Source organism: Ruditapes philippinarum, unplaced genomic scaffold (assembly GCF_026571515.1).
Source record: "Ruditapes philippinarum isolate M1 unplaced genomic scaffold, ASM2657151v2 ctg2921_1_1_1_1, whole genome shotgun sequence".
NCBI lineage: Eukaryota > Metazoa > Mollusca > Bivalvia > Venerida > Veneridae > Ruditapes > Ruditapes philippinarum.
In genome coordinates, this window is record NW_026863840.1 from 1 (window position 1) to 26,881 (window position 26,881).

The 26,881-nt window shown below is 32.5% G+C and overlaps 2 protein-coding genes across 3 annotated transcripts; one reads left to right on the forward strand and one right to left on the reverse strand.

Moving 5' to 3' along the window:
* Positions 1-2,519: 2,519 nt before the first annotated feature.
* On the reverse strand, positions 2,520-9,237 carry LOC132723458 (coatomer subunit beta'-like; the record flags this gene model as incomplete). The annotated part of the gene is made up of 5 exons (XM_060708184.1): positions 9,123-9,237; positions 6,775-6,912; positions 3,982-4,068; positions 3,423-3,549; positions 2,520-2,668 (listed from the first exon to the last, which is right to left on the reverse strand). Coding segments are annotated over exons 1-5 (504 nt in total), but the record flags the coding sequence as incomplete, so codon positions are not given.
* A 9,699-nt stretch (positions 9,238-18,936) lies between these two features.
* LOC132723457 (transmembrane protein 107-like) lies at positions 18,937-26,648 on the forward strand. Of its 2 annotated transcripts, none has more exons than XM_060708181.1 (4): positions 18,937-19,269; positions 22,576-22,643; positions 23,101-23,201; positions 23,925-24,099. In XM_060708181.1, the coding sequence occupies exons 1-4, from the start codon at positions 19,186-19,188 to the stop codon at positions 24,089-24,091; spliced, it is 420 nt and encodes a 139-aa protein (XP_060564164.1). In that variant the 5' UTR covers positions 18,937-19,185; the 3' UTR covers positions 24,092-24,099. The 2 variants fall into 2 exon arrangements, with proteins under 2 accessions (XP_060564164.1, XP_060564166.1); XM_060708183.1 differs by lacking the exon at positions 23,925-24,099 and adding an exon at positions 24,444-26,648 and having other exon boundaries at positions 18,941-19,269.
* Positions 26,649-26,881: the final 233 nt, after the last annotated feature.

Below are 26,881 nucleotides of genomic sequence, written 5' to 3' on the forward strand. Positions count from 1 at the left end.
GATCAATGCTTCTCTCTGTGATTTAGTTAAACGCTTCTTTTATTTCTTTTGCTGTTTCATATGGCTACGAGATATCTAACAAACGTGCAATTTTACAGATATGAGCCAAAACAACTTTACAGCTGCCACCTTATTTACAGGATAATACTTAGTAAAACACTGAGCAACTTTCTCAATAAGACCAATCCTGGAACTTGCTTTCTGACAGCAGGTGTTTCTAGCCAGAGACCTCTAACAGGGTGAAATGAGCAGCGTCACGACAAAGCCAACATAATGGGTTTGCAACCAGCATGGATCCAGACAAGCCTCTGCATCCGCGCTGTCCGATCAGGATCCATGCTGTTCGCTACCAGTTTCTCTACTTGTTACAGGGTTGGTAAGCGAACAGCATGGATCCTGATCAGACTGTGCGGATGTGCAGGCTGGTCTGGATCCATGCTGGTCGCAAACCCATTATGTTGGTTTTGTCGTGACGCGGCTCAAATAATTGTTACAGGCAAATGTATTTACACAATGTTAACATAATGGTTATAAGAAAACTTTGGAGACTTAATATCCCAAAATATTTTTCTGGCTCATAATAAAACTTGGAGATTAAATATTCACAAATATTTCTCTGAATCACAAATTCACTTTTCCATGGACATAATTAATTTTTATTTATCATGGTTCATACCAAATTCTCAAATCAAAATTCAAGGACTTTTCAAGGACTTTTCAAGGTAAAATTGTCATTTTCAAGGCATTTTTTCCCCCGATTGATCTTATTTAAAATTATACTTTAACAACCATATCTGTGATACACATTTTTATTGCAATTGATCTTATTTAAAATTATACTTTTACAACCATATCTGTGATATAAAACATGTAAATAAAACATGTGTATTTCAATTTAAGGTTCAAATGACTAGAATGTTTTGACAATCTGACTATCCGGAAACATGGCCTTGAACAGTTTCTCAATATCAGTGTTTGAATTGTATGAGTGGTGATTACAAATTGTGTGTAATGTCCACATAACTTCAGCCTTTTTTGTATCAGCCTTTGAAATGAACGGAGATATTCCTGCTTGATTACTGGACACACAGGGGACATTTTCTTGATTACTAGAAGTGGGTGGGGGTGGTATTGTCATGTCATGCACAGTTTCCGTTGTGGATTGGGATGGCACAATGTTATTATTTGAATCAGATCTACTGCAATTTTCAGTTTTGACATTTATAGTTCCTTCCTGTCTGACAAATGCAAGGCCACACTTCGTCAATGACGACTTGATGTCTAGATTTTTTAGGTGCTTTGCACGGAAAAGAGTCAACTCGGCCCTATACCAACTCGGCACGGGTCAACTCGGCCCACTTTACAAAAATATATAGGCCTATATAACGTTTTTACTTTGCTTTGCATGTTGTTAAGGTAAATGAATAATAAGAAATATCTTATTATTATTATTTTTATATAATTATACATTGTACCTCTGCCGAAATAAAGTATATTTAGAAAAAAAGTTATTTATTTGTCTTGCAGATTCGATGAAATTAAAAAGTTTGTAAAGTAATTTTCAAAAAAATATGAAACAAAAACGTGTTTACTTAATAGCATTAGCTTCTAATTAATTGCAGGTGGTCACTTATCAAATTTGAATGAATGAGTCAATCATAATTATCACCTAATTAATTGGTATCCTTAACATACACATTGATTGATAATAATACCCCTTGACAATAGGAGTCCTTTGATGTCTTTTACACATATTTAAAAGTGGGCCGAGTTGACCCGTGCCGAGTTGACTCGGGGGCCGAGTATGTTTTAGGGCTGAGCTGACCCAGATTCCTTTGCACCCCTCGCATGCGATGTTAATGCACTCTCTCCCATTTGCGACAAATCGATGGTTTTCATACACATGGTACATTGTGCTTTTCGTGGGTCTTGTATAACTTGTTTTACCCAACTGTATTGTTGAAGCCATTTGAGCTGAAACGTACATTTCTTAGTGTATTTTCCCATTTTTTACTTCGCAATGGAAGCTGACATTTTGTACACAATTTGCGATGACGTCATACACAAGTGCTTGTTAAAATCCGTGCCAAAACCGTAACGCTGGCTAAACACTACTAAAACAGATCCAAATGGGCGCACTCAATCGGGCTGCCTTCGTTCACATGTCCGGTTTGTAGCGGAAAATTTGCCTGACCATTACAGCGACAGGTTTTATACCCTTTTGGATTTTCAAGGCATTTTACCGAAATTCAAGGGGGTTTACTGAAATTCAAGGACAATTTTAGTGTTTTTTCAAGGCAACCCTGAATTCAAGGACTTTTCAAGGTTGAAACCAAATTCAAGGACTTTTCAAGGCCCGTGCGAACCATGTTTATGCTATGAGAAAATCTCTTTGTCCACCAGTAAAAAACACCAAGCATGATGAGTTTAGCTTAGGATTCCCTCGACATACCATATACCCACCCCTGGCACAAAAAGAACAACAATTTATTTGCAAGCTCATTATAAGTAAACTTTACCTTGACAGTTCTGTCCAGTGACGCACTAGCAAATGTGTTGTTGTCTTTTGGGTTTATAACAATCTGCATCACATAGTGTGTATGCCCTTCAAAAACTTGTGTACATGTCCATTTTTTCTCCCAGTCCCAAAGCTTGATCAACATGTCATCTAAAATAAGTTCAATGGCACAACAGTGACAATAGGGTCAGCATTTGATAATGAACTCAAGCTTTAAATTGATGGGAAAAAAATCTGATATTTATTGGAAAAATAGTAACCAGTAATTGCTCCCTTTGGTTCACATTTTACATTCTTTTAACATTTCTCTTAACTGGGTTTCAAGATTATATGGTGAATTTCTACAAAGATTTGAGTGTCTGTTTAACTAGTGACTGTTAGGGTACTGGCTACAACTGAATCAAACCATACATCAAGTGTACAGTAAGATCAGCCTGCACATCGTCCCTGTCTGATCATGGTTTAAACTGTTTGCCTTCAGTCAGTGGCTTTTTAGTTTACATTTTTTCCCTAAAATAATGAATAGTTAAGTCCAGACTGAAAGATGGGCAAGTCTATTCAAGATATTTAGCAATTCAAAGGTTAATACTGGCTGGAAAGTATGCCTAGATAAAACCTTGAAAGCTTGCCCTTCAATGGTTCTTAACTTTGATAAATGAGATGGGCATCTATGAAAACATAGCATCTGTTATATGGGAGACCCTTTCTGTAATAATTTCATACAATTAACCACTAGTAAATGGTTATTTTTCTATTATTCTCTAATGACACTGTTATAATGGCTGTGTAATGAGGCTTTATTCTCAGGAACAATATAAAAATATATAATGAGGCATTACTCTCAATGAATATTATACAGAACGAGTCTGTGTAACCTATTTATGTATTTACAAGGAGAGCTTACCACTACTGGTTAAGAAGAAAGGCTGTGTCGGGTGGACTGCTATGGCTCGGATATAGTCACTATGAGCTTCAAACTGATGCACCCTCTCTAACGTGTTGTAATTATAAACTCTTACATGCATGTCATCCTGTAGGGGAGGAAACAAACATCAAAGTCAGCTTTTAAATTTTACTCCCCATCAACTAATGAAGGTCCTAAGCACATTGAAAAATATCCCACATCAACAGATTAGTGTTGAGGTTCAATTAACCTAACAAAGTTTCTAAGGGGTTATACTATTTGAAATGCAAAATGGGTCCCTAACAGGACATCAAGTATATTGAAACATTTGCCAGATAAAAAGCTATTGCAGAATTCAGAATAAAATCAAATGAAACTAGAGTGTAATATTTCTTCATGAATCATGAAAATTTCAAATATTTTTTTTACAGTTAACTTACTACAGTCAGAAAGACAGCACAATATCACAGAGATAAAGGTATATCTAATGCAATCTACCACTTACATTAATTAAGTTAGAACCATTCCTAGCATTTAAAATAGATAATAGAATACTTACAGAACCTGTGATGACCCAGTTTTTCCTTGGCACAAACCGAGCTGTTCTAACTGGCAGATCACATACTTCAAATGATTTGATCAGTTGCTACAACAGAAACGATTCAACACTGAGAAACTGTCCTGTTATATAATAACTCAAAGTTTTGTGATCTTCATAATCTAGTGTATCATGATACAAGATATTGATGTTTAGATCTAAACTTAGACTTAAATATATCAGTGCTGCATATGTAAATGTAAATGGTTAACTATCATTCCATCAATTCATTATAATTACTATCTTTCTTATCAATAAGTCTGCAGACTAACATTAAAGTGAAAATGATAAAAAAAATGTTATAATGTTTTAAGTTACAAAAAACATCTTGTCTCTTAAACTTGCTGGAACAAAACAAGATAATATGTGAAGTTTGATCAGGGTCTATATTGTTGCCTGAATAACTTTATAAAATATCATCCCAATACTTCAAAATTATGATAGACATTTCTAAAAATTGAAGCTGGGAAAGTCTGGAACACAAAATTACCAAAATAAAGGTTTAAGGTTAAATGGTTACCTTAACTTACAAGACAACAACATTTTTCTGGAATGTGTCAGTATGAAGAAGAACAAATTCCAGACCTTTTAAGTTATAATTCAGTAATAAATATTTTGAAAAAAAGAAAGAAAAAAGATAATTATATATTTTTCATAAATGTTATCAATTTTGATTCACAATCTGCATCATTGAATGACAACAAAAATAGATACAATACTTATGCTCACATATCTTGTAATTACATGCATAGTCAAAATGTTATATGTATGTGTAGCAAGGGTTTCAAGGTAAAAGGTTTAGCAGGAAAGGAACTATTACTAATTAAAGCCTGAACAACTTCAACAAGTGGATGTGATAATGTGTATGTTGGACATTATAGGAGCACATTGCAGCAAGCAACATTATGAGGAAACAGCATGTTAACAAGACACCCAAAAATATAATGCTTTTCCCTCTTTTCCTACATGTATGTAATGTGACTTAATGTGAAATTTTCACTCTCTGACTTCCAAATTTTAAAACCCTAGTGGAAGCCTGATAAACAGCAGTGACCCAAAATCTGTCCTGTGTTGAGAGGTGAATAGAATTAACTTTGACAAAAATATTGGTTAATTAATAAAACTTCATAGCATTTGAACTTTTGTCTATATGTAAATTTACTCTCTAGTATAATTATAGTAAGTTTAGCTTGAAAACAGTTGTGCAAAATTTCATTATGTCTCTAAAACTTTGATCTGTCTGATTCATACTTAAATAGATGTAAGCACAAAACCTTATAACTACAAAAATTATAACATTTATAAACTTGACTCCTAACTCTTGCTTCCACCTTCAACATAAAAATTATACTGTTACCCATTAATCTTCCACAAGTCTAGATAACTAACATACTTCGCATGCAGTTCTGTGACATTAAATTTGGTTTTACTTTAAAAAAAAAAAGGAGTGCACAATTTTTTTTTCACATAAAAAAATGGAAACATGCAATTACGGAAACAATGCAGAATAAAATCTCACCTTGACCCATGGAAATTTGAAAATCAATAACCATTCCTTTTCCAATTAAATGTGAGGCAAATTTATTTATTGGCTTTGAAATAAGTCAGTTTTAACTTTCTAGCACAGATAACGTTTTGTCACTAAATTGACAGAATGTATGAAAAGACTAGCAATTATTACTGAGAACTACATTTTGTACATAAAACTATGGGCAATCATAAAAGCCAATAAATAAAGTTGTTATCACCTTTACTTCATACAAGGCTTTCAACATCCTTACAATTTAAATGTGAATGTTTCAGGAATTTCTTTTTCAATTCAACCAACTTAACATTTTTCAAGACTTTTCAAAACTAGTGGTTATGTATAGTTGAAATAATAATAATAAAAAAAAAAAAGAGTATCATCATAATTAGAAATTTCATCAATAAACTACTTCTATGCTGAATAACTAGGAAAATGTTTCTACTAAATACATTTGGGAAATAAATGAGGTATGTTCTAACTAGCAAGCTTTAAAATTCTAAAAAGATGTCTACTAACTTATGTCCATACAGTTGAGTAAACAGATTAAAAGAACAGTTTCAAAAATTCATTTACCAAAATACAGAAATTCAAACAGACACAACTGTATATTAGCAGAATTATATGTGTACTTAATACTATAAGAGGGATATATGGTGGGATTCTTTTATCATACTTGAAAAGGATGAGTTGAAAGCCTGTATATTTTATAGGAAAGAATTCAAACCTGTTTCGTGTAGTCCCAAATTTGGACCTGGCCGCTAAAAATGCTAACAAGCATCCAGGGATATTCTGGATGCATGTCATTGCTTTTTACACGGTCAGACCGAGTAGTTAGCAGGCGGGTTGTGTTTAACTTAAGAGGCTGGAAAATAAACAAAGCTGAGATGTTAAGAGATAATCGGGTAAATTTATCTTTATATTATACGGTACATTTGTTTTATAGGTATGCCAGTGAGAAATTACAAACAAATTTGCTGATTTGCAATATAAACAAAACTGAATATATGAAAATAAAATTCCCTAAAAAATATTTAATCAAATGCCCTTGTGGATATTTCTAAGACAATCTAGTGACGTAACTATTTACAATCAAGAATGTGTAATACTTAAAGAATTTTAAAACTACAATTGCAAATCAACAGTGATGTTTGTAACATTCACAGATGACAACCACAGTGTCCCGCTGAATTGAGCCATGCTCAGTTCTATCATAGTGCAAGGAGTACCTGTGATTCAAAATTCCATATATGGACATTTCCGTTATATAAACTAGCCAGCATCCATGGCTCTGTTGGATGGAGATCGACTGTCTTCACACGATCAGATCGTGCAGACAACTTCCGTTTGATATCTAATCTCAAAGGCTGAAATTTAAGAATAAATATAAACTTATTTGAAACATTAAATAATAAAAGATGAATAGGTTTGTATGGTGTGATTATCTTATAAATAGCATACAGACACCATATATTATAATTTATAGTGATTTATATACACAATGCACTTTTCTGTAACAAGAAGTGTGTAAGGTATATCATTCACTTCAATGAACATACTGTGAACCATTGTTGAGCAAGAGGTTTGACGACAGACACTGTAAGAATTCAAAATGTAAGAGGCTTCAACTGGAAACATATTGTCAATCTTCAATGAGAAATAACGTGAATTCCAACTTTGACTATACAGGTTGGGATCCGCAAAAACCTAAAAAAGAACATCAAAAAGTGCATGAAGGTAATGTAAACACATATAACCTTATTTAACATTAAAAATTAAACCTGTTAACAAGACCAGTATTTACCCATCAATTGAAATAATGTTTTTCATTTTATTATCATGATCTAGACTAGATTCAAGTGACATCAAATCTGTCATTCACAACTTAGTGACTCCTTTGTTGTGTTCTGCCTAATACGGTTAGTAGGTTATACCTATAATGTATTAACATTGATACTATTGAGGGTACAAATTTCAACACATTGTGTACTTTTGTTAATAAGTGACATTCAACAGGTAGATCTTCCATCAAATTATGCCACATTAGACACAACTGCATCATTGAACAAAAAGAACAGACTGGGACGCTTTCATAATTATTAATTTCAACCCACATGACACAATATCAAACATAACTTTAGACAACAAAAATTTCACTATGACTATGATCTCGGATCTTCCTGGTCCTATACATACGACGTTTCTTAGAGATATTTTTACTACTTAGCTAACTGGAAGTTGTTGTTAATGATCATTATGCTTTATTTACCAAGACTCGTGGGCATTTCTAAAAATAGACCAGTGACGTATGATGACGTCACAGGAACAAGCATGGAAATTACCAGAAAATGTTGAACTATTTGTATTTTGCACTGTCATGATCTTTTATGCATCTCTTAAGACTTATTTCCGATTATCTAGCTCATTTTATATAGGTACCATTTTGCATTCACATGCATTTTGCTTTTCCTTGAGTCGTGGCTAACATGTATGTCAACAGTGGTGTAAGAAAACATTAGTCAAATCTCAGTGAACTATTTCAAGTAACCTAACCAATTTATTAAACATCATTATATGACTAGAAACTTCTATCTTTAGCGATTTAGAGTCAGATTTGATTAATTTATTCGGTACTTAACAGTCTTCAATAAGATCTCTTAGAGTTTGTAATGAATCTAAAATAAAACATCAGGGCAACTTTCATTCTGCCTTCAAAATCGTTTATACATTAACAAAATTGTAGCAACAATTGCAAATGATATTTTAATAAAGCAATGTGGTTTTCAAATGTATCCTATACCGTTCATTTTGCTTTATAAACAAACATAACTAGTTGCAAAAAGACGGAGATATGTAACAAATGATTTCAAATTTTTTATTCAAGATGGATAATGGATCGATAATAGGTATAATGATGCCGATGACCAAGTGTTAGTTTATATTTCAATTAATAGTTCAGTGAGACTTTCTGTGGGCCCAATTTTGGCGCGAAATTAAGTCGCACCTGTTCCAAACACCGGAAACCAGTAGGTTGTTGTTGTTGTTGTCAAAAAATGTAAACAAACCGTACAAATGGCCAAACTATTCGATTATTACAGTATTTACAACTATTTAACAACAAATTATAAGAAATATATATAATTAAAATACATTTTTAACCATACAAAAAGTCATCTACGATTTTAACCCACCCACGACTCAAGGAAAACCCACGACTTAAGGAAAAGCAGCCATAAGCATGAAATTGAAGGAAAATTTGATAAAACTTCTGTATAAAACCTGAAAGGCAAGACAATAGACATTGTTTGAATTTTTTATGATGCTATGCGTTTATCAGAAATAACTATTAGACATCGGGCCTAACTAACATTAACTATAACAAGGCCTTAATGTCTGATATATAATTTGGCCTTATTGGCCTAGGATCTTCCAAAATGTCATGATTTCGTTTGCAATGTGTAAATGGACAGTATCCGGCTGAATGAGACTTAAGGGGTATGTCATACACAAAGTTCGCTTCAAATTAAGCATATTAATAATAAAATTTTAGTGTTAAAAAGCTTAAATTTGAACTTACCATGATTTATACGATTTTTTGACAATATTTTTATCGTGCTGGACCAAAATACGTGGCCGCACCTTTGCGCATGAGCAACCGGAAGCCGGTTTGATTTCGGTACGTTAAGTTACCAAAATTGTCTCAACTACCGAAATTAACCTCGGAATTTACCCAAGACAAGTATCCTAATGCAAGATCTTATAAATAGTAAAAACAAATATATTTTAAAAAAAAACGTGCTTTGTTTTTGTAAAGAAATAATTACAACATGCAAATAATAAGTATAATATTGTACATATCATTAGTCTACTTCAAAATTTTGATAATGAAGCATAAATTTCGGTTATTATTAAGAATCTGTTCATATCTTTATTTCATTTTACGGGTACAATTTAATTGTCACTCATTCTCCTGTTTTTATGTACATTTTTTCTGTGTTCCAGTTGTGACATATTCACAATTTTGTATTTTATGTCTTCTAGCAAAGACAGTTATTTATGTTATTTAGTTATTTTTTTTGTTTAGTTATTTATTTATATGCTATTTTTAGGTGTAAAATTCTTGCAAAAATGTATCAGCTGGGATATCAGCATAATTATAACCATTCTTTTTTTAAACTAGCACATAAAAATTCTATCAAATTAAACTGACCATATACATTAAGCATTTTCTCTTCGATCTCTGTTTCAAAAATGTAAAGTAGTGAGAAAAGGTATTCTTAAAGAATATCTAAAATGGCAAAATTGAAAAGTGCAAACTACAATCTACAATTAATAGCAACGGCTTTAGAAGAATTCTACCATTAACTTGATATGCAGCATAATGCAGGCTTCATAACCTCTGATCCCCTTTAAAAAATTCATTTTGTTAGTTCCGCCCATTGTTTTCTTTTTTAGGGCACACGCTCTCTATTACTTGGGGAGCATACGCTGCTCTTCATGGAACGGCACGGATGTATATCATATTGAAGCGTTCCGTGATGACCGCAGTATGAACAAATCTGCGTTTCTAAATACAAATTTTTACTATTGAAATCACGTTTAAATTTTGAATTCTGCTTAAGCCATTGCTAGGGGCGTGGACGGTAGTTTGCACTGGACAGTACCGCCCATGAACAGGCTCAATCACACTGAGCCTGCAACATTTACAATTTTGCTGTTTTGGGATTTCTTTAGGTATTCTTATTTTCTCTATTTTATTGCCACATCAGCGTTGTTTGTGCCGTATGGAGGCTGAAAAAAGACGCCCCGTATGTTGTATTTCCGAGCTTTAAAGATCGTTCAGCATGACATTATTGTTGTGTTTGTGGTATTTTAAGTTTTGGGCTTTCTTTAGGGATTCTTATTTTCTCTACTTTATTGGAATGGTAAAACATAAAATTACCACTTTCAACTCACCAGAGCACAGTTTAGCCGCCGCATTGTTCCTGAATAGTAGCAGTTTACCAGATGTAGATGCCTTCACTTTCGCAAGGAAAATATTTGGTGGTTAATCACAACGAAAATGACACTGTCCGGGAATCGAAACCAGGTCGGCGATTCACAGTCCAATGCTCTATTAATCGAACTAAACGGACTTTAAATGTTTATGCTGATATATTATGATGAACTAACTGTTCATTTATGTAACGTTATCACAATATATAAACAAAATCACTATACCCTGTCCTGTGAGCCTATATAATTCAATGTGTACCCCGTCTTGCGAGTAAAAGCACATGCTACTTCAGATCATTGTACCTTACTTTGGAGCCTTTATTTTTAAAACTTGTACCTTACTTGCGATAACAGGAAGTAGACTTGTTTAGATACTATTGTAATGTCACAATGGTTCCAAAACTTTACAAGCCTCTATTTAACATTGTCGTTTTTCATCTGATGCGGCATTAAACGTCATGTCATAGTATATAAACTGGTACGCCGATGACCTTAAGCTACAATGGATTGTGCATTGGACCAGTAATCTAAAAAAACAAACAAGAATAAAGTTTCCTTTTAAAAGGAAAGGCTTGCACAGTTGTGCCTTCATCCCAACCCTTAAAAATTGTTTTGTTTTTTTTGGTTTCAATCTATTATCACATTTTTTTGAATTACGGTATTTGTATATCATAAAGGGTTTATTTAGTTGTTTTTTTTTTTTTGGAAAACCGAATATTTTTTGTCAAAACGATTTGAAATCTATTCTCTATTGTATAAAACTAATAAAGAAAATGATCAATCGTAAAAATACTAACGTGATACTGAAGGAAAACAAGTGTGCACATTTCATTTCCCCTTTTTCGCAGCGAAATCATTCCTCTGATTTATAGACAAGTAAATGCACTAAAAGACTTCGTTACGTGGTACCAATTAATAAGCATGTATCAACTATGTTACACGATCACAAATAGACGATGCGCTATCTGTAGATCAGCACGTGGCAAGGTTAATGATATGCATAGGCTATTTTTAGATTACCTCACTGCGTTCAGTAGATCTAAATATAACTCGATCATGCGTGATTTGGTAAGCAGGACCACCCTTTGAAGACGGAATACTACAACAGGCACCATTCTCTATTGTATAAAACTAATACAGACAAAAAACAATTAGAAAAGAAAATAACTTTTGCGTCTTGAAAAAGAATTGAAACGGAACAATTTCGATAAATCAAGTAAAAATAGAAATCCTATTTATATAAACTGGGATTACCGAAGTAACTAAAATAGCTTAGATTTCCGTAATATTACTTCGTCTGATTCCGCAGTATGACGGAATCGCCCGAATTGTCACGATTGCAATCGGAACTACATCGGCTATTATCATTAATCCGAAGAGTGACGGAAAAGGCCGAAAAGTTGCGATTGGCACGATTGCAGCTGGTTTCCCGTTCAATCATGCACCAACAGATGTAAGCAGGAAACCACCTAACCGGAACAAGTTTTCCAAATGAAATGGCTTGCAGCCGTGGCTGCAAGCCAATAAAGACCAACAAGGCAAAGGCAACGTTCACAGGACGCAGCCCCCGACACACCCAAGTAGGGCACCTAGAAGGCACCAAACCGAAACCGGAAGTGGACACAAGGGCGCAAAAGGAGAGTGACACGTGCTGTGTGAAATTACAAAATTCAAAACGGGCCTATATGAGAATTAAAGGGATAAAGGCTATAAAGGTGAAATGGTGTCGTTCGGCTAGCTTCTACAGTAACTCATGTAAGGCTAGAATAATTGGTTAGCAATGTACCCATACGGCTGGCAACTGAAGCTTGGACATTGCATGAACGGTACGGACAACTTCCACGTTTTCATCAGTCATAATGATATTATGGCTAAATGCAGTGCGATGTCATAGAGGCATAATAAGTGTACAATACAATTTTGTCTCATATTTTGTGTTAAACAGATGATATGTACGCAACATATTTCCATCAGGACCAGAAAACTTATGACACTATTTAAAGATTCGAGCCAGTTAAAAACTATTTTTTCTTGTAATGTAATTTAGATGTAACAATATTCACAAATGGAAATACTCACTATATTGGTTGGAATTAAAATTCTTTAACATACTATTAACATAGAAAAACCAGTTCTTACAGGACCTATTTGCTACAGATGCAGTATAAAGTGTAACTCGATTCTTTACTGTAGCATCAAACATATTAGACATTCTAGCTAAATGAATAGATATGTGTAAACGCATGTCAGGATGGGGAAAATAAATACAATTCTTTTACAGTTTTCTAAGTTTATAACAAGTATTTCGGCAACAACAGTGTCTAGTGAGTTAATAATACTGGATATAAATACATACCAACTTACAAGTTTGGATAACAATGTCGTTTGTAAGAAGTTTACTGTATTTGAACTTTGGCGGTTTTAAAACTTTATTTGCATTACTTGGAGGTCAAGACCGAAGTGACAACATTGGTTGGATTCCGACTTTTATAAGGTTCGATGTTTGAAATCCACCAATGAAACAACAGAAATCCGGAAATCCTCCAATGGACAGACGGCCGGATTTCTGAATCTGAAATCTTGGATTTCAATGGCGGCCATATTGAAATCTCATATAAAATCTACATACGAAAATCATTAATATACAAAAACATGTAGTGAATACTTATGGATTTCTGACCTTAATCAATTATAAACTTTACATAAATTATGTTCTTGAATTGAATTTGACTGAAATTGACATTAACAATAAGAAATCTTCAATATAAAATATGAAGTGACAGATTTCAAAGATGTCTGTCATTGGACGTCTGCTACACAGAAAATGTAAAGAGAAAATCAGTTTTCTGCTATACAATAAGGTAAGTTTAACATTTCTATCAGCTTAAATTGCAAAGTCAATAAGTGTTAATACAGGGTTCCTTCAGATCAATCAGGTAAGTGAATCTTTATCTTGTAGAAGTCAACAATATATGACTAAGCTATAGGATTTCACTATGTCACTTGGATTTCATTATAAGTTCTGTTGTAAGTACATTTCAGAATTATGCTAGAATGTCAGATCCTTACATATGGATTTCCATTGCCAGATTTCTGGAGGGGGGGGGGGGGGTATCCATCCCATTTCACCCGAAACGGCGACATTTGGCGTTTATCTACTGACACCTATAAATGAACGCATAGCGCGATACTGCACTGCGTTAATACACGAGTATGAACGGTAACCCCAGATAGCAGAACCATAACTGATTATTGACAAAACCGTAGAATCATATACGTATAGGTGGGTAAATACATTGTACGGAAAACCACCAGCCGATTTACATTTAGCAATAAGAAGGCCAAGAACCCAACTTGCATTTTGGGCTACAGCCTTTGCAGTGACATTGAAATCTAAGTGACCTTGCAACAATAATACCAAAAACATAGTTATATCTATCGATATTAAGACTTTAGTGTGTGAACATCACATATAAAATTGAACGATGTTCCACATATTGTTAAAGGTCTATAATGGAAAATTTGACTTTTACTGCTATTTATAAGTATGTAAATGCTACGTTAATTTTTTTCAAATATTTCAATCCCCGGCCCTCTCCCCCAACCCAAAAGTCCTCGGCTATTATCTATAATAACCTTGAAGTTAATACGGAATGAAAAGTAGTTCCAGATGTAAACAGAAACAGAGAGTGTTGTGTAAAACGAATGTAGATATTTGACAATTAAGTTTGAATTGGTACAATTATGATTGAAAATATGTCTGACAACAATTTTTAATTTAAATATGCCCACTGATGTACAATTTCAAACAAATCCGACTCATTGTCAACATGTTGGTAATCTGTATTTTCGGTTTCTACAACCATAATAATAAATATATAAATAATGTATTGTTTGCTTTTGTATCTACGAATTCATTTATTTTAGGATGACCTTTACTTGGTATATTGGAGATAAATTTGTCAACAACTGCCATGATTGAATTACTATTTGTTTACATGCTTAGTTTCCTATCGTAGGTTAGACCGAAATACCGTATCCGGTCTATGTATTCATACTATTGTATTCGATGTCCTTATCCGAAGACTGACGGAAAGGGCCGAAAAGTTGCGATTGATTATACTGCATTATAAGTATTTAAATCTATACAAGGTCAACTCCTTCTTACATTTCAGATATCCTTGTGTTCTCGAAAAATGAAACATATATACACTTAGATCAACTGCAAATAGATAACATAATACTTTGTTTGTTTGTTTCATTCTACGCCCTTTTCCAACAGTATTTCAGTCATATAGGCGGGTAGTTTCCTAACCATCGTTCCTGGAGAGTTACACCAGTACTAGACTACCTTCCTCCGCGCTAAACTACCAAAGCATCTCCCGGGGATCGAACCAACGCAAGAGAGACAAGCAATTATATTAGTATTGCAAGCAATCCATAAGTCCCCTACCGGTTAGAACCCCATCAACATTCTGAAGGGCCAATGGCCATTCACTAATGTTTCAATTTTTCTATATTTTAAGTAAATTTGTTGGAAAAGTTCTTTAAAAGTGATCACAGGAAACAGTTTTTATGAACAGACAGACAGACGGACTGAAGGACACTCTAAAGTTAATATTTGAAACATCCCTGTTACCAAAATATAACATTTTAAAAGCAAAATGCTTAAAGAGGAGATAACTCTTGAATTAAAGATGCAATTTCATAAAAAAAAATTCAGCTCTTTTTGACTTATCACAAACAATGTTATATTTGCCATGTTTTAAGCCTATTTGTTGCCAAGGCAACCAATATTTTTTCAAAATAGGGAGAACAGATAAGACATGCATAATCTCAAGACTGCCATCTACCCATATATCAAGTTTCATAAAAATATTTCCAGTACTTTTTGAGTTATCACTGGATTCAGTGTAAGTGTAAAATTTGCCATATTTTCAGTCTATGTGTTGCCATAGCAACCAGAATTTTCAGCATAGGAAGAAAAGAAAAAAACGTGCATAATCTCCAGACTGCCATCTACCCATATTACAAGTTTCATAAAAATATTTCTATTACTTTTTGCGAACACAGGATCCAGTTTACGTGTAAAATTTGGCATATTTTCAGTCTATTTGTTGCCATAGCAACCAGAATTTTCAACAAAGGAAGAAAAGAAAAAGACGTGCATAATCTCCAGACTGCCATCTACCCATATTTCAAGTTTCATAAAAATATTTCCAGTACTTTTTGTGTTATCACTGGATCCAGTTTATGTGTAAAATTTGCCATATTTTAAGCCTATGTGTTGCCATAGCAACCTGAATTTTCAACATAGGAAGAAAAGAAAAAGACGTGCATAATCTACATACTGCCATCTATCCATATATCAAGTTTCATAAAAATATTTTCAGTACTTTTCAAGTTATCGCGGGATCCAGTTTTGTGGACGGACGGACTGACGGACTGACGGACTGACAGACAGACAGACTGACAGACGGACAGACAGACAGACAGACAGACAGACAGACAGACAGACAGACAGACAGACAGACAGACAGACGGACGGACGGACGGACGGACGGACGGACGGACGGACGGACGGACGGACGGACGGACAGACAGACAGACGGACGAAGGGTAAACCTAAAGTCCCCTCCGGTAAACCGGTAGGGGACTAATAACTGGATTAGAAGTCATCGACTCTAACCCCTCGACCACGGAGGCGGTTATAACATAATACAGGTAAGATCTAATACCAAATATGTTAAAAGAACTTTTAGAAATAATGCTGTGATAGTATGGAATAATTTATATATTAAAGAGTCTTCGTCTCTATATGCTTTTAAAAGAAATATGAAAAAATATTTACTTGATATACAATTTAAATGAATCTGAAATATACATGTGTCTGTCGCTTTGAATAGTTGTTGTCTACATTTATGATATGCGTGTATATATTTGTGATTTTCTTTATCTTGTTTAATTGAAGGCCATATTGTAAATAAGATATGTTTTTTTTAATATGTTTTATCACATACCCGTGCCGATTTTGCGACTCCGTATTGCACGACCGTGCATACATTTTAATGTGACGTCATTTGCGTTATACAAACATATTATAAAGACGCGCTAAATGTAAACGTTATTCTATAGGGGCGTCAAAAGAAAAATTGTTTCTTTGTCAATTTAAACCATCTTTATTCTGGTATGTCATAAATACAATGCAGAATATTAAAATCGTGTAAGTTAATTACTGAATTTATTGAACTCGTTGAAAAAAATAATATTATGCTCGCCAGAGGCTCGCATACATGTAAAATAATTTATTCAACTCGTTCAATAAATTCAGTATTGAACTTACACGAGTACTCATCCAATATCCTCTATATATACCTTCATGAATAATTAAAGTGTTTGTTATTATTATAGTCTCATTATATATAGCGTAAATTGAAAGATGAAAATAAAATCTGGAGTCCCACAGGGTACAGTGCTGGGACCATTGCTCTTCTTATTATATATTAACGATCTTTCGGACCATGTAAAATCACAAGTGAGGTTGTTTGCTGATGATTGTTTACTATATCGCCAGATCAAGTCCCAAAAAGACCATCTTCAACTTCAAAAAGACCTAGACAATCTCCAAATCTGGGCATCAACATGGGGGATGAAATTTAACTCAAAAAAATGTTACCTGCTGAGTTCGAAGTCAAAATCCATGTATTTCTACAACATTGATAACAACATACTTCAACAAGTTCAAGTCAATCCTTACCTTGGTATCACTTTCTCGGAGGATATGAAATGGTCAACACATATAAGTAACATCTGTAAAAGAGCTAACTCATCTATTGGATTCTTAAGAAGGAACTTACGCCATTGTCCTAAACCATGCCGCAAAAATGCCTATCTAGCTCTAGTCCGCTCCAAATTAGAATACGGATGCACTATCTGGGACCCTTATACCTAAAACGAAATTGATATACTTGAACGTATACAAAGACAAGCCGCTCAGTTTATTACTAATAACTATACTTCTAGGGATTCAGGCTGCGTAACATCAATGCTGGAACAATTGGAATTAACAAGCCTCCAAGAGCGCAGAAGATTACACCGGCTTACTTTCATGTATAAGGTAGTGGAAGGGCAAGTACCGGCAATTAACATACGGGAATACCTAACTCCTCAGGGCATTAGACGATCTGTAAGAGCTAAATCATATATAAAGACCATATAAGTCATAACATTGTGAAAAAATCTGTGTGTAATAATCAAAAGTGCTACAAACCAGTATATGTAAAAACAGAAAACTACAAAAATTCTTTTTTCATCAGAACAGTGTTAGACTGGAATAAATTAAGTGACTCTCAAGTATGTTCATCAACAGTTCAACAATTCAAAAATTCTATAAAACTTTGCGACTAAGGCGCACTCACGTCACCGTCGTGTTAAAGCCAGATTTTGGTCTCTACGACGTACCCTCACAGATACAGATACAGAATTTAAAGTTTAAAACTCTTCTAACAACTGTAAATGGTATATATACACCTTATCAAAACTGATAAAGTTCATCCCATGCATACAGTAGGATTAATTATTTCCTTTTGTGTTTAAGGTATTAGGACCCTAATGGGCACTATCAGGAACTAAAGAATTGACATCATAGGTCAGATGTATACCTTAAAGTACACCTGTATGCAAAATTTAAACAAAGTTTACCGTACGGAAATCAAGTTATGGCCACTTTTCTGAACTCAAGCTAGGATGTTATGAGGGCCCTTTTTTTAAAATGAGGAACTTTTAAATAATCTGCAATAACATTCCAATGAAAAATGTTTTCCCATGAATTTTTGGTAAGAAACAAATAGTACCATTCAGCTAACATTCCACATAAGCAAATTTGTGGTTTCTTCTTAAAATATATGAAATCTGTATAAAAATGTTACCCTACCCCACCCATTTTTACATCATGTCTGACCATTTTTCTACTTAGGGAGCCTAATTAAAAAAATTCTTAAAATTTACCCAAATGAGTGCCTGTTTTCAAAGTTTCCCTAAATTTTTAAAAAAGTATATTGGTTGATCTTGTAAAATATGAAATACTTTTACCGTCCAATTTTGATTATATTACACTTTGAAAATATCAGGTACCATATTTATTACTAGATTTAGCATAATTTAGCCAATAAATACCTATATAAATTAAAAATTCAAAATTAAACACTTTTTTTCCTTCCATAAAAAAAGAGAAAAAAAGTTGACCCTTCTGGGGATTGAACCCATGGCCCTCATTTTCAATGTAGTTAACAGTAATTCTAGCCTATTTGAATACTCTTCAAAGCGGAGGTAATGCATTAGGGTGCTAATACCTTAAGTGTAATTTAAGGATTTTGGTAAATTGACCATTTTCACCGGAAATCTCGTTTGACACGAGAATTGAAACTGCAATGGCCGCCAAACAAGATTGGGCATAACTTGTTGTCGAATTTTTCCTTATAGTTTCTAATATCTTTAATAATTGAAAGCAAAGTTAATGCAGCATCTGAAATTCAGATATTATCTATCTAATTAATTGAATGACACATCGATTTGCGAATTAGATTTTCAGAAATATTAAGACAAGTTGTCGTAGGCAAGGAAGCTTTGCATTTTCTTGTTCCATAATGAAGGTGACAGGGATCGTACCTGCTAGGTTTCTGACAATTATCTCGCATCTAGTGCTTGTTATTGTAATATTTTGGTCTCGGGTAAGTTGAACTTGCAGAATTTTAAGGTTTGATTACATTCGTTCATTAATATTTTCAAAATTATTTAAACTCGTAAGTAGATTTTCATGTTTTCACCCACCTCACGATACAATATGTACAGGGTCCAAAAATGTTTCCAGAAAGGCATTTCTGTCAAAATTGTCAGTTATTTCTAAACCTCTACAGCAAATAAAACATTGACCTTTTCGAAAACCTAGCTAAACACCATTTTCTGGTATGTTACATAGGGATCTATTTAGCTCTTGGGAATTACAGCAAATAAAATACATAGCACAATTACATGAAATTTCTATTTTTCTATCATAATTTTACCGTTTAAGGTGAAAAAAAATTGATGTGTTTGAAAATTATCAATAAATCTTTAATATTTATTGCAATTTTTTCAAAAAATAAATTGTTTATATTGAAATTCAATAAACAGTCGTAGTGGCATCTTCCATTATAAATAGAGATATTTTTTGTGTAAACTTGTGTATTTACTTTATTTTTTGGTATGGAGTTATTCATGCAATGATATTCAATTATTTTCTTATAGAGAAATGACTGTTTTATTTCACTTTAATGAAAAAAAAGCCATAAACATAGAGTTCATTATTTCGCTCTATTATGTGAATTCCCCAGAGCTATGTACAGAAAGTACCAGAAAACAGCATTTAGCTAGGTTTTCGAATTTGTGAATCAGAAAATTAAAATCGGGTCATTGTAGAGCTCCAGATAATTTTTTTGGCGAAGGGGTTTTTACACCTCAAAATTTAGAGTGAGGGATAAAATGCAAATTCTGAAAAACTTAAGGGGTAAAATTTGTCAAAAAAAGCATTTTTTGTAAACAAGTTAAACTTTTTGTTTCTGTTTGTTTGTTTATTTCTTTTTTTAGAAAAACCTTTACAAATAAAATACTGATTCAATGTGAAACAATACAAAACATGTCCTGTAAAGTCAGACTTCCAGAGTATACTGGAACACAAGTTTAGGATACACAGCAAAATTATCACGGCTTCCATTTTCAAAATTTGGAAGTCAAATACTTCAAAATCTCTGATATTGGAAGTCATATTATATAGGTAAAGAAGGAAAAGTATTAGATTTTCGGAAGTCACAGGTGAAAATGAAGGAGTAAATGACTCCCAAACTAGTGGAAGCCCTGAAATTATTTTGTTTTCTATGAGTCAATATTTTTCTTTCTTTATTTCTGTTGGCATGTAACTTATCATGAACTCAGGTTTGAACAATTATAGTTGAAATTAGAATTAAAGAAAAATAAGCTAGATTTTTTTTACCTTTCCTTAAAAAAATGTATTGGTCTGTCAGAGTAAATTGTCAGTAATTGTAGACTTCCTGCTACTTTCGTTTTTAGCTCGACTATTCGAAGAATATGAGAGCTATTGTCGTGTCGGCGTAAGCGTCCGCGTCGGCGTCTGCGTTGGTTAAAGTTTTTGTAAAGTCAAATATCTCAATTATTACTTGAGATATTCAATTGAAACTTACAATACTTATTTATAGTAACAAGGTACATCAGATTGACAAGTTGGATAACTCTGCCTACAATATTGACAGAATTATGCCCCTTTTTACTTAGAAATTTTGGTTAAAGGTTTTTTGTAAAGTCAAATATCTCAATTATTGCTTGAGATATTCAATTGAAACTTACAATACTTATTTATAGTAACAAGGTACATCAGATTGACAAGTTGGATAACTCTGCCTACAATATTGACAGAATTATGCCCCTTTTTAACTTAGAAATTTTGGTAAAGTTTTTTGTAAAGTCAAATATCTCAATTATTGCTTGAGATATTCAATTTAAACTTACAATACTTATTTATAGTAACAAGGTACATCAGTTTGCAAGGTTGCATAACTCTGCCTGCAATATGTGCAGAATTTATTATTTGCCCCTTTGAAACTTAGAAATTTTGGTTAAAGATTAAAGGTCTTCAAAGATATTTACTTGAAACTTTACACATGCACTTTGGGTCATAATTGGAAGGTCATAATTGTTTGTCATTGACCAAGTTCCATAACTCTATCTTGCATTAAGGCTGATTCATATCCCCTTTTCTACTTAGTCTCTTGGTTAATGTTTACATGCACATTTTACATATCTCAATAACTATTAAAGATATTTATTTAAAACTTCACATATGCATTTAGGGTCATAATTGTAGGTCACTGACAAAGATCCATAATTCTATCTTGCATTTTGGCTGATTTTTCTCCCCTTTTTTCAACTTAAAAATTCATAGTAAAGTTTTGCTTGTAAGCTGTTATCTCAATAACTACTGAAGGGTTTGTGCCTTTTTTGGGACAATTTTATGCATTCATAATAATAAAGCAGTGATTTATTTGATAAAACATCTTAATAACAAGCCTTTGTACCTTTTCTGTCAAATTTATGTATTCATAGGTATTTAGTATTATTATTATATACTCAATAAAACACCCTTGTGACATTACCTTCCAAATAGTCAAGCCAATACTGTATAATTAGACTCTCTGTAATGCCTATAACATGAATTTATAAAAAAAAATTAGGCTTTTTGTGAACTTAAAAAATTTAACATTATCAAGGCTCTTTTACTATCAAGCACTTAGAATAGTCAAGCGTGCTGTCCTACCGACAGCTCTTGTTAACATGCGTTGTTGACAACAGAATTTTTATTTTTCAATGCAATAAAATGGAAATATATAGTATTTCTATGCTCAAAACATCCTCTTTCTAAATATCAAATGTTTACACTTAGAAAGAAAGTTTATTCTTTCACGCTTTAATTTTGACGTACAAGCGTATTTTCATTTTGTTGTGCGTAACTTTGAAGCACGAATTTTGAAAGTGATGCATATTTTAGATTTTCTATGCGTTTTTTACGCTTATATGCATGCTATCTGGAGCTCTGTCATTGTAGTAACAGTCACTCAGAGAACTTTTTTTTACCTGAATTCTATATTTTGGACTTAAAACAAACTGAAGCAGATTTATATTCATCTTCTGCAGTTTTTACTGAAATAAGTACTCCCCTTGAAAATAATTTAAAACACTGTACTGTGCCGTACCATATTGGTGTTTTGTTTTACGATGAACAGTGGAAATTGTTACAATATACCGTCCTACAGGATACTATTACACTCTTATCTGTACCTAAGAAAAAACCTTGACACATGGCCAAATGGGTTGTATTCATTGACGCATCTGTTGCCTTAGATAAGATGTAAGAATTGTGATCTTTATTTAATATTTGAAGCTTAAGTACCAACATCCTTTTTTGTAATTAACATTCTCTATTTCAGAGACCAAATATTGAATCCTGTTTACCCAGGACATATACACAGGCAGAATATGACAAAAAAGATTTAGAGTGAGTACATGACAAAATATTCTGAGTCATGTTTTTCTTGTTTCTTTTTAACCTTGTATGTAAACTGTGCACATAGGTATACTATTAGTTATTAAATTACTATTAACAGAGAAGAAATGAAAGGCTTGATATATATAATATTTCATAATGTTACTTGATTGTTGACAGAATTCAACATGATCATATAGTTTTTGGAATTTTTATATTGAACAAAAATAAATTCACTGTTCAAACTAAGAACTATTAATACTTGTACTTGGTACATTTTTATCATCCATTAATGAAGTTTTACAAATCCTAAACAATTACAAGTAGTAAATAGTTTAAATTTACAATGATAGATTTTAGTTTGTTTGTACCCTAATACCCAGATTTTTTTCTAGTAACTCTGTTGCATTAACCAGGTCTATGTAATAAAATTGAAAATATGTTAATTTTTTTTTTGTTCTTATTACAGGATGATTATAGGGCTATCAGTAGCCCTTGGATTATTTGCCATAGAATTGGTAGGCTTTTTTGGAGGTCTAACCATGTTTACATCACTACAGTGCCTTCTATGTATCCTTTTATTTTACTGATCACAGATTGCATTTTTAAGTATTAAAGTAATGTAATATTGACTATTTTTTGTTGTCAGTGCCAAAACTAATTTTGAATTACATAGGAATTATACAGGACTATTTTAGCATAGTAATCAGGATCCAAGGTTATAAAGAAATTTTCTTTGGACAAACTCAGTTCTCTGGTACTTTATTGTTTTTAAAAAAAAACCCAAAGAAACAACCCTACACAGAATGTACACTGACTAATACAAATCTTGAGACATTTGAGACAGAGCCTAGAAAAAAAGTTTTATACCTTGAGGCCAGGGCTCAGAGTTTGAAACAAAATGTCTTCCACTAATCTTCTAAATGTTAAAACATATGTCTATTTGTTTCATTTGATCAAACTTTAAATGTACACCATTGATATTAAGCATTCCTTAAATATGTGTATTGAGGTTATATTATATATACTAAGTTATATCTTAATGAAAGGTTATCTATAGATGCTGAGATACCTGTGGTTTAAAGCACTTATTTTAAATGTATTATTCTATGCCTGAAAAATTTACTTTAAATACCAGAATATTCTTCAAAAGATGCACTTTTGTTGAAAAAGATTTAAAAAAAAAATGACAATGTGAAAGGTTTGGTAAAAGTTTGGCATTAATAATTTTACTTGTTTTGAGATCTAGAAAATATAGTTTTAAGTATTAATGATCCTTGACAATTACTTTAGCTATATCTGCCCATTCTGGAGCATCCGTGGCATTGTCTTACTATATCTGGAGGGAATGGCCTTGTGAACGGTTCTGGTATATTTTTGCCTTCTGTAATGCCACACCTGCTTTTACTGAGTTATTAACAATGGGGATAATTCTTTGTTGTGGGCATACTTCATTGTAGCATAGATACAACTAAGATATAGGGTTAAAGAACAATGGATAGGTATTGTGCATTTTGACAGAATATTTATAGGAGTCAGTCAAAAGTAAAAGTTTATGTTACATGTATTTAACTTTAGTGGTAAACATGTACATTTGTATTAGTGCTAGACTGACTTGTTTTAACTGTTAGGTAAAGCTTAACAAAGTTAAGAGTAAAATTTCTTGGATAATGGATGCAAGCAATTTTCTTAGTTTATGAATTTCATTTTTTGGGATGTGGAGTATGTTACAGAAGGCACAAAAATATACTTACTGTTTAATTATGGCATCTTCACAATAAAAGCAAAAAGATTCCTTGACATAAGACTTAGCTACAGCAGTTCATGGTGGGGCATTTGTTGCCTTGACATTCTTCTTGTTTGAGATTTGGCCATGTGACTGGTACTGGTACATATTTGGTGTGTGCAGCGCTTTACCCGGAGTGACTGAAGTGTTTTCCATCATATCTACATTGAGACAACCTTAGTGATATATAATTGTATGTACCAAGAGAAAAATGTGACAAATCTTAAATAACTGACAAATAAAATGAAATGTGTTACATGAAGGTGGTAATATATATATAAAAAATCTTTGGTGACTCTTCTCAAAAGATACAGTTGACACTATTGGAAGTTTCATGCTGTTTTTTTGCCCCCTGTATTTTCAACACAACAGTACCTACAGTAATTTCATGAATTAAGAAGTGGACAGTTAATTTACTGTATAATTTGTACTAAGTTTGCATGAGAATAAAGACTGAAGTTATGAATTTGTAACACTTGCGAGACAGTTTGATGATAAACAGCTGTATTTGAGTAGATTAAGTATACATGTATTTGAATTATTCGTATTACATATTTGATAACAGTCTTGGAATGAGGCTATATCTTCAATACATTCGAAACAAAAGCAAGCATAAAAGTTACTATCTTTCGCTGTAAATTTCGAGCCACATTTTTGTTTGTATTTTTATAAATGTTGGTTATCTGATCATAGAATCTCATATTTTATTTTTTGGTAAATCTACAGGTTGAGTGTGATAAAGATTTTTAGGAATATTTCATATCAGATATTTAAAATGGTTTCTCATTAATTATTAATATTAACTTTCCGTCCATCTTTTATGTCAGAAAAGAAAACATATCATTGTTGTGTTATTATGATACATTATTGTGTTAGAGTATGTATTTTAACTTATTATCAGATATAATTATAAGATATACATGTTCTATGCTCATCTTTGAGTACAATAATTTTTACTTCAGAAAAAAATTATTGATATCTATAGAATTCTTACTGAATAATGTCTTATTCAAATAAAAGAACATAGTACAAACTGTGTCTCTATTCCTAATAGCAGATCCTACCTGTTTTTGAATGACACTATAATTATATTCATAATGTGTCCACTTATAGTGTGTAGGATTTAAAGCATAACATATCTACCTTGTGTGAGGTGAAAACATGTTTATTTTATATTTACATAAATTAGAGACTAGAAATTATCACTATTTTCTACATTTATACTATAAAATTTGAGCATAGTATATCTTTTATATATTTAAGTGTAATTTTGTGTGTATATAGATGAGCCTATTAGAGCTAAGATAGGTTTAGTAACTAGTGTGAATAAGGGCAGCAAACCTGTTTGCTCATTTTGAATTGACAGAAAGTGAATAAAACAGTGGTTTATGTTAGTTATTTAGAGTTGTTGATGAGAAGACTTATTACTGTTTATAATGTTTCCTTTGAAGTCAAAGCTTGTTCTTGTTTTTTTAATGTCTAATTCAAAAACGTTCTGTTGTTGGTCCACCATACAAGTTTTTCCTGGATATCTGAATTGTAATTACATTGTATCAGTTTCTCTGCAAGCGACTGACTAACCCCTTTAACCCCAAATGATTTATGATTTAGACAAATTGTTAGTAATAATTTTGATTATAATAATTTATTTTTTGAAATTTGGAATGCATGTTAATTATTTTATAATATGCATGTAAAGCAAATTGTTAAAGTAAAGATGAAATCATAATTTTTGTGAGATCAATATTTCTTTTTCAGGTTTTCATTTTTAAATAACAAAATAATATGGGATGTGTCTAATTATGTAACAATCATTATTTAAGATATGAAATTAAGCATTATTTATATCCAGGTCTGGTAAGCATTGAACTTGCTGGAACAGAAAGTGATTAAATTGGTCATCAGTACAGAGCCATGTCAGCAAGCACATCTGTGCAATCTGGCCACACATTACACTCTTAGTAAAAATTTTGTATTTTGATACTGACATCCCTTTAACTTCCAAAATAGAAGCTTGACAAGTCCATTACACAAATACATGTACATCAGGTTAAGAGAATATTTTAATAAAATGCTTGATACTGTGTAATGATGATTCTTTAACAACTTCTTTAAAGTTACATATGACCTTAACATAATGTATAAATGTGATTATATTATATTGATAGAAAGGCTGTCTAGTGTTAGAATTGATTTTACTATGCAATTGTAAATAAATATATTTATAACAAGTAACTGTATGTATATTTTGCCCTTGATCTTATTTATAAAATTAATGAAGGGAGGGAAAAATAATTCTGTCTGTCTGTCTATTTGTCTCTGAAAAAAATCAAACCTAAAGATGCCAAAACTACAACTGTACATCCTTTTAACTAAGTACATGTATATTAAAGTGTTAAAAAATTTAAACGATTTCTTAGGTTGAACATTTTCAAAATTTCTGTCTTTTTTTTGCCTTGACAAA

What these genes read in the sequence shown, in the direction of transcription:
- LOC132723457 (XM_060708181.1), top strand. Translation starts at nt 19,186, where the DNA reads ATGAAGGTGACAGGGATCGTACCTGCTAGGTTTCTGACAATTATCTCG. An exon ending in TATGACAAAAAAGATTTAGA is followed by an intron (nt 22,644 to 23,100) that starts GTGAGTACATGA and finishes TTCTTATTACAG; the next exon opens with GATGATTATAGGGCTATCAG. An exon ending in ATCACTACAGTGCCTTCTAT is followed by an intron (nt 23,202 to 23,924) that starts GTATCCTTTTAT and finishes CAATTACTTTAG; the next exon opens with CTATATCTGCCCATTCTGGA.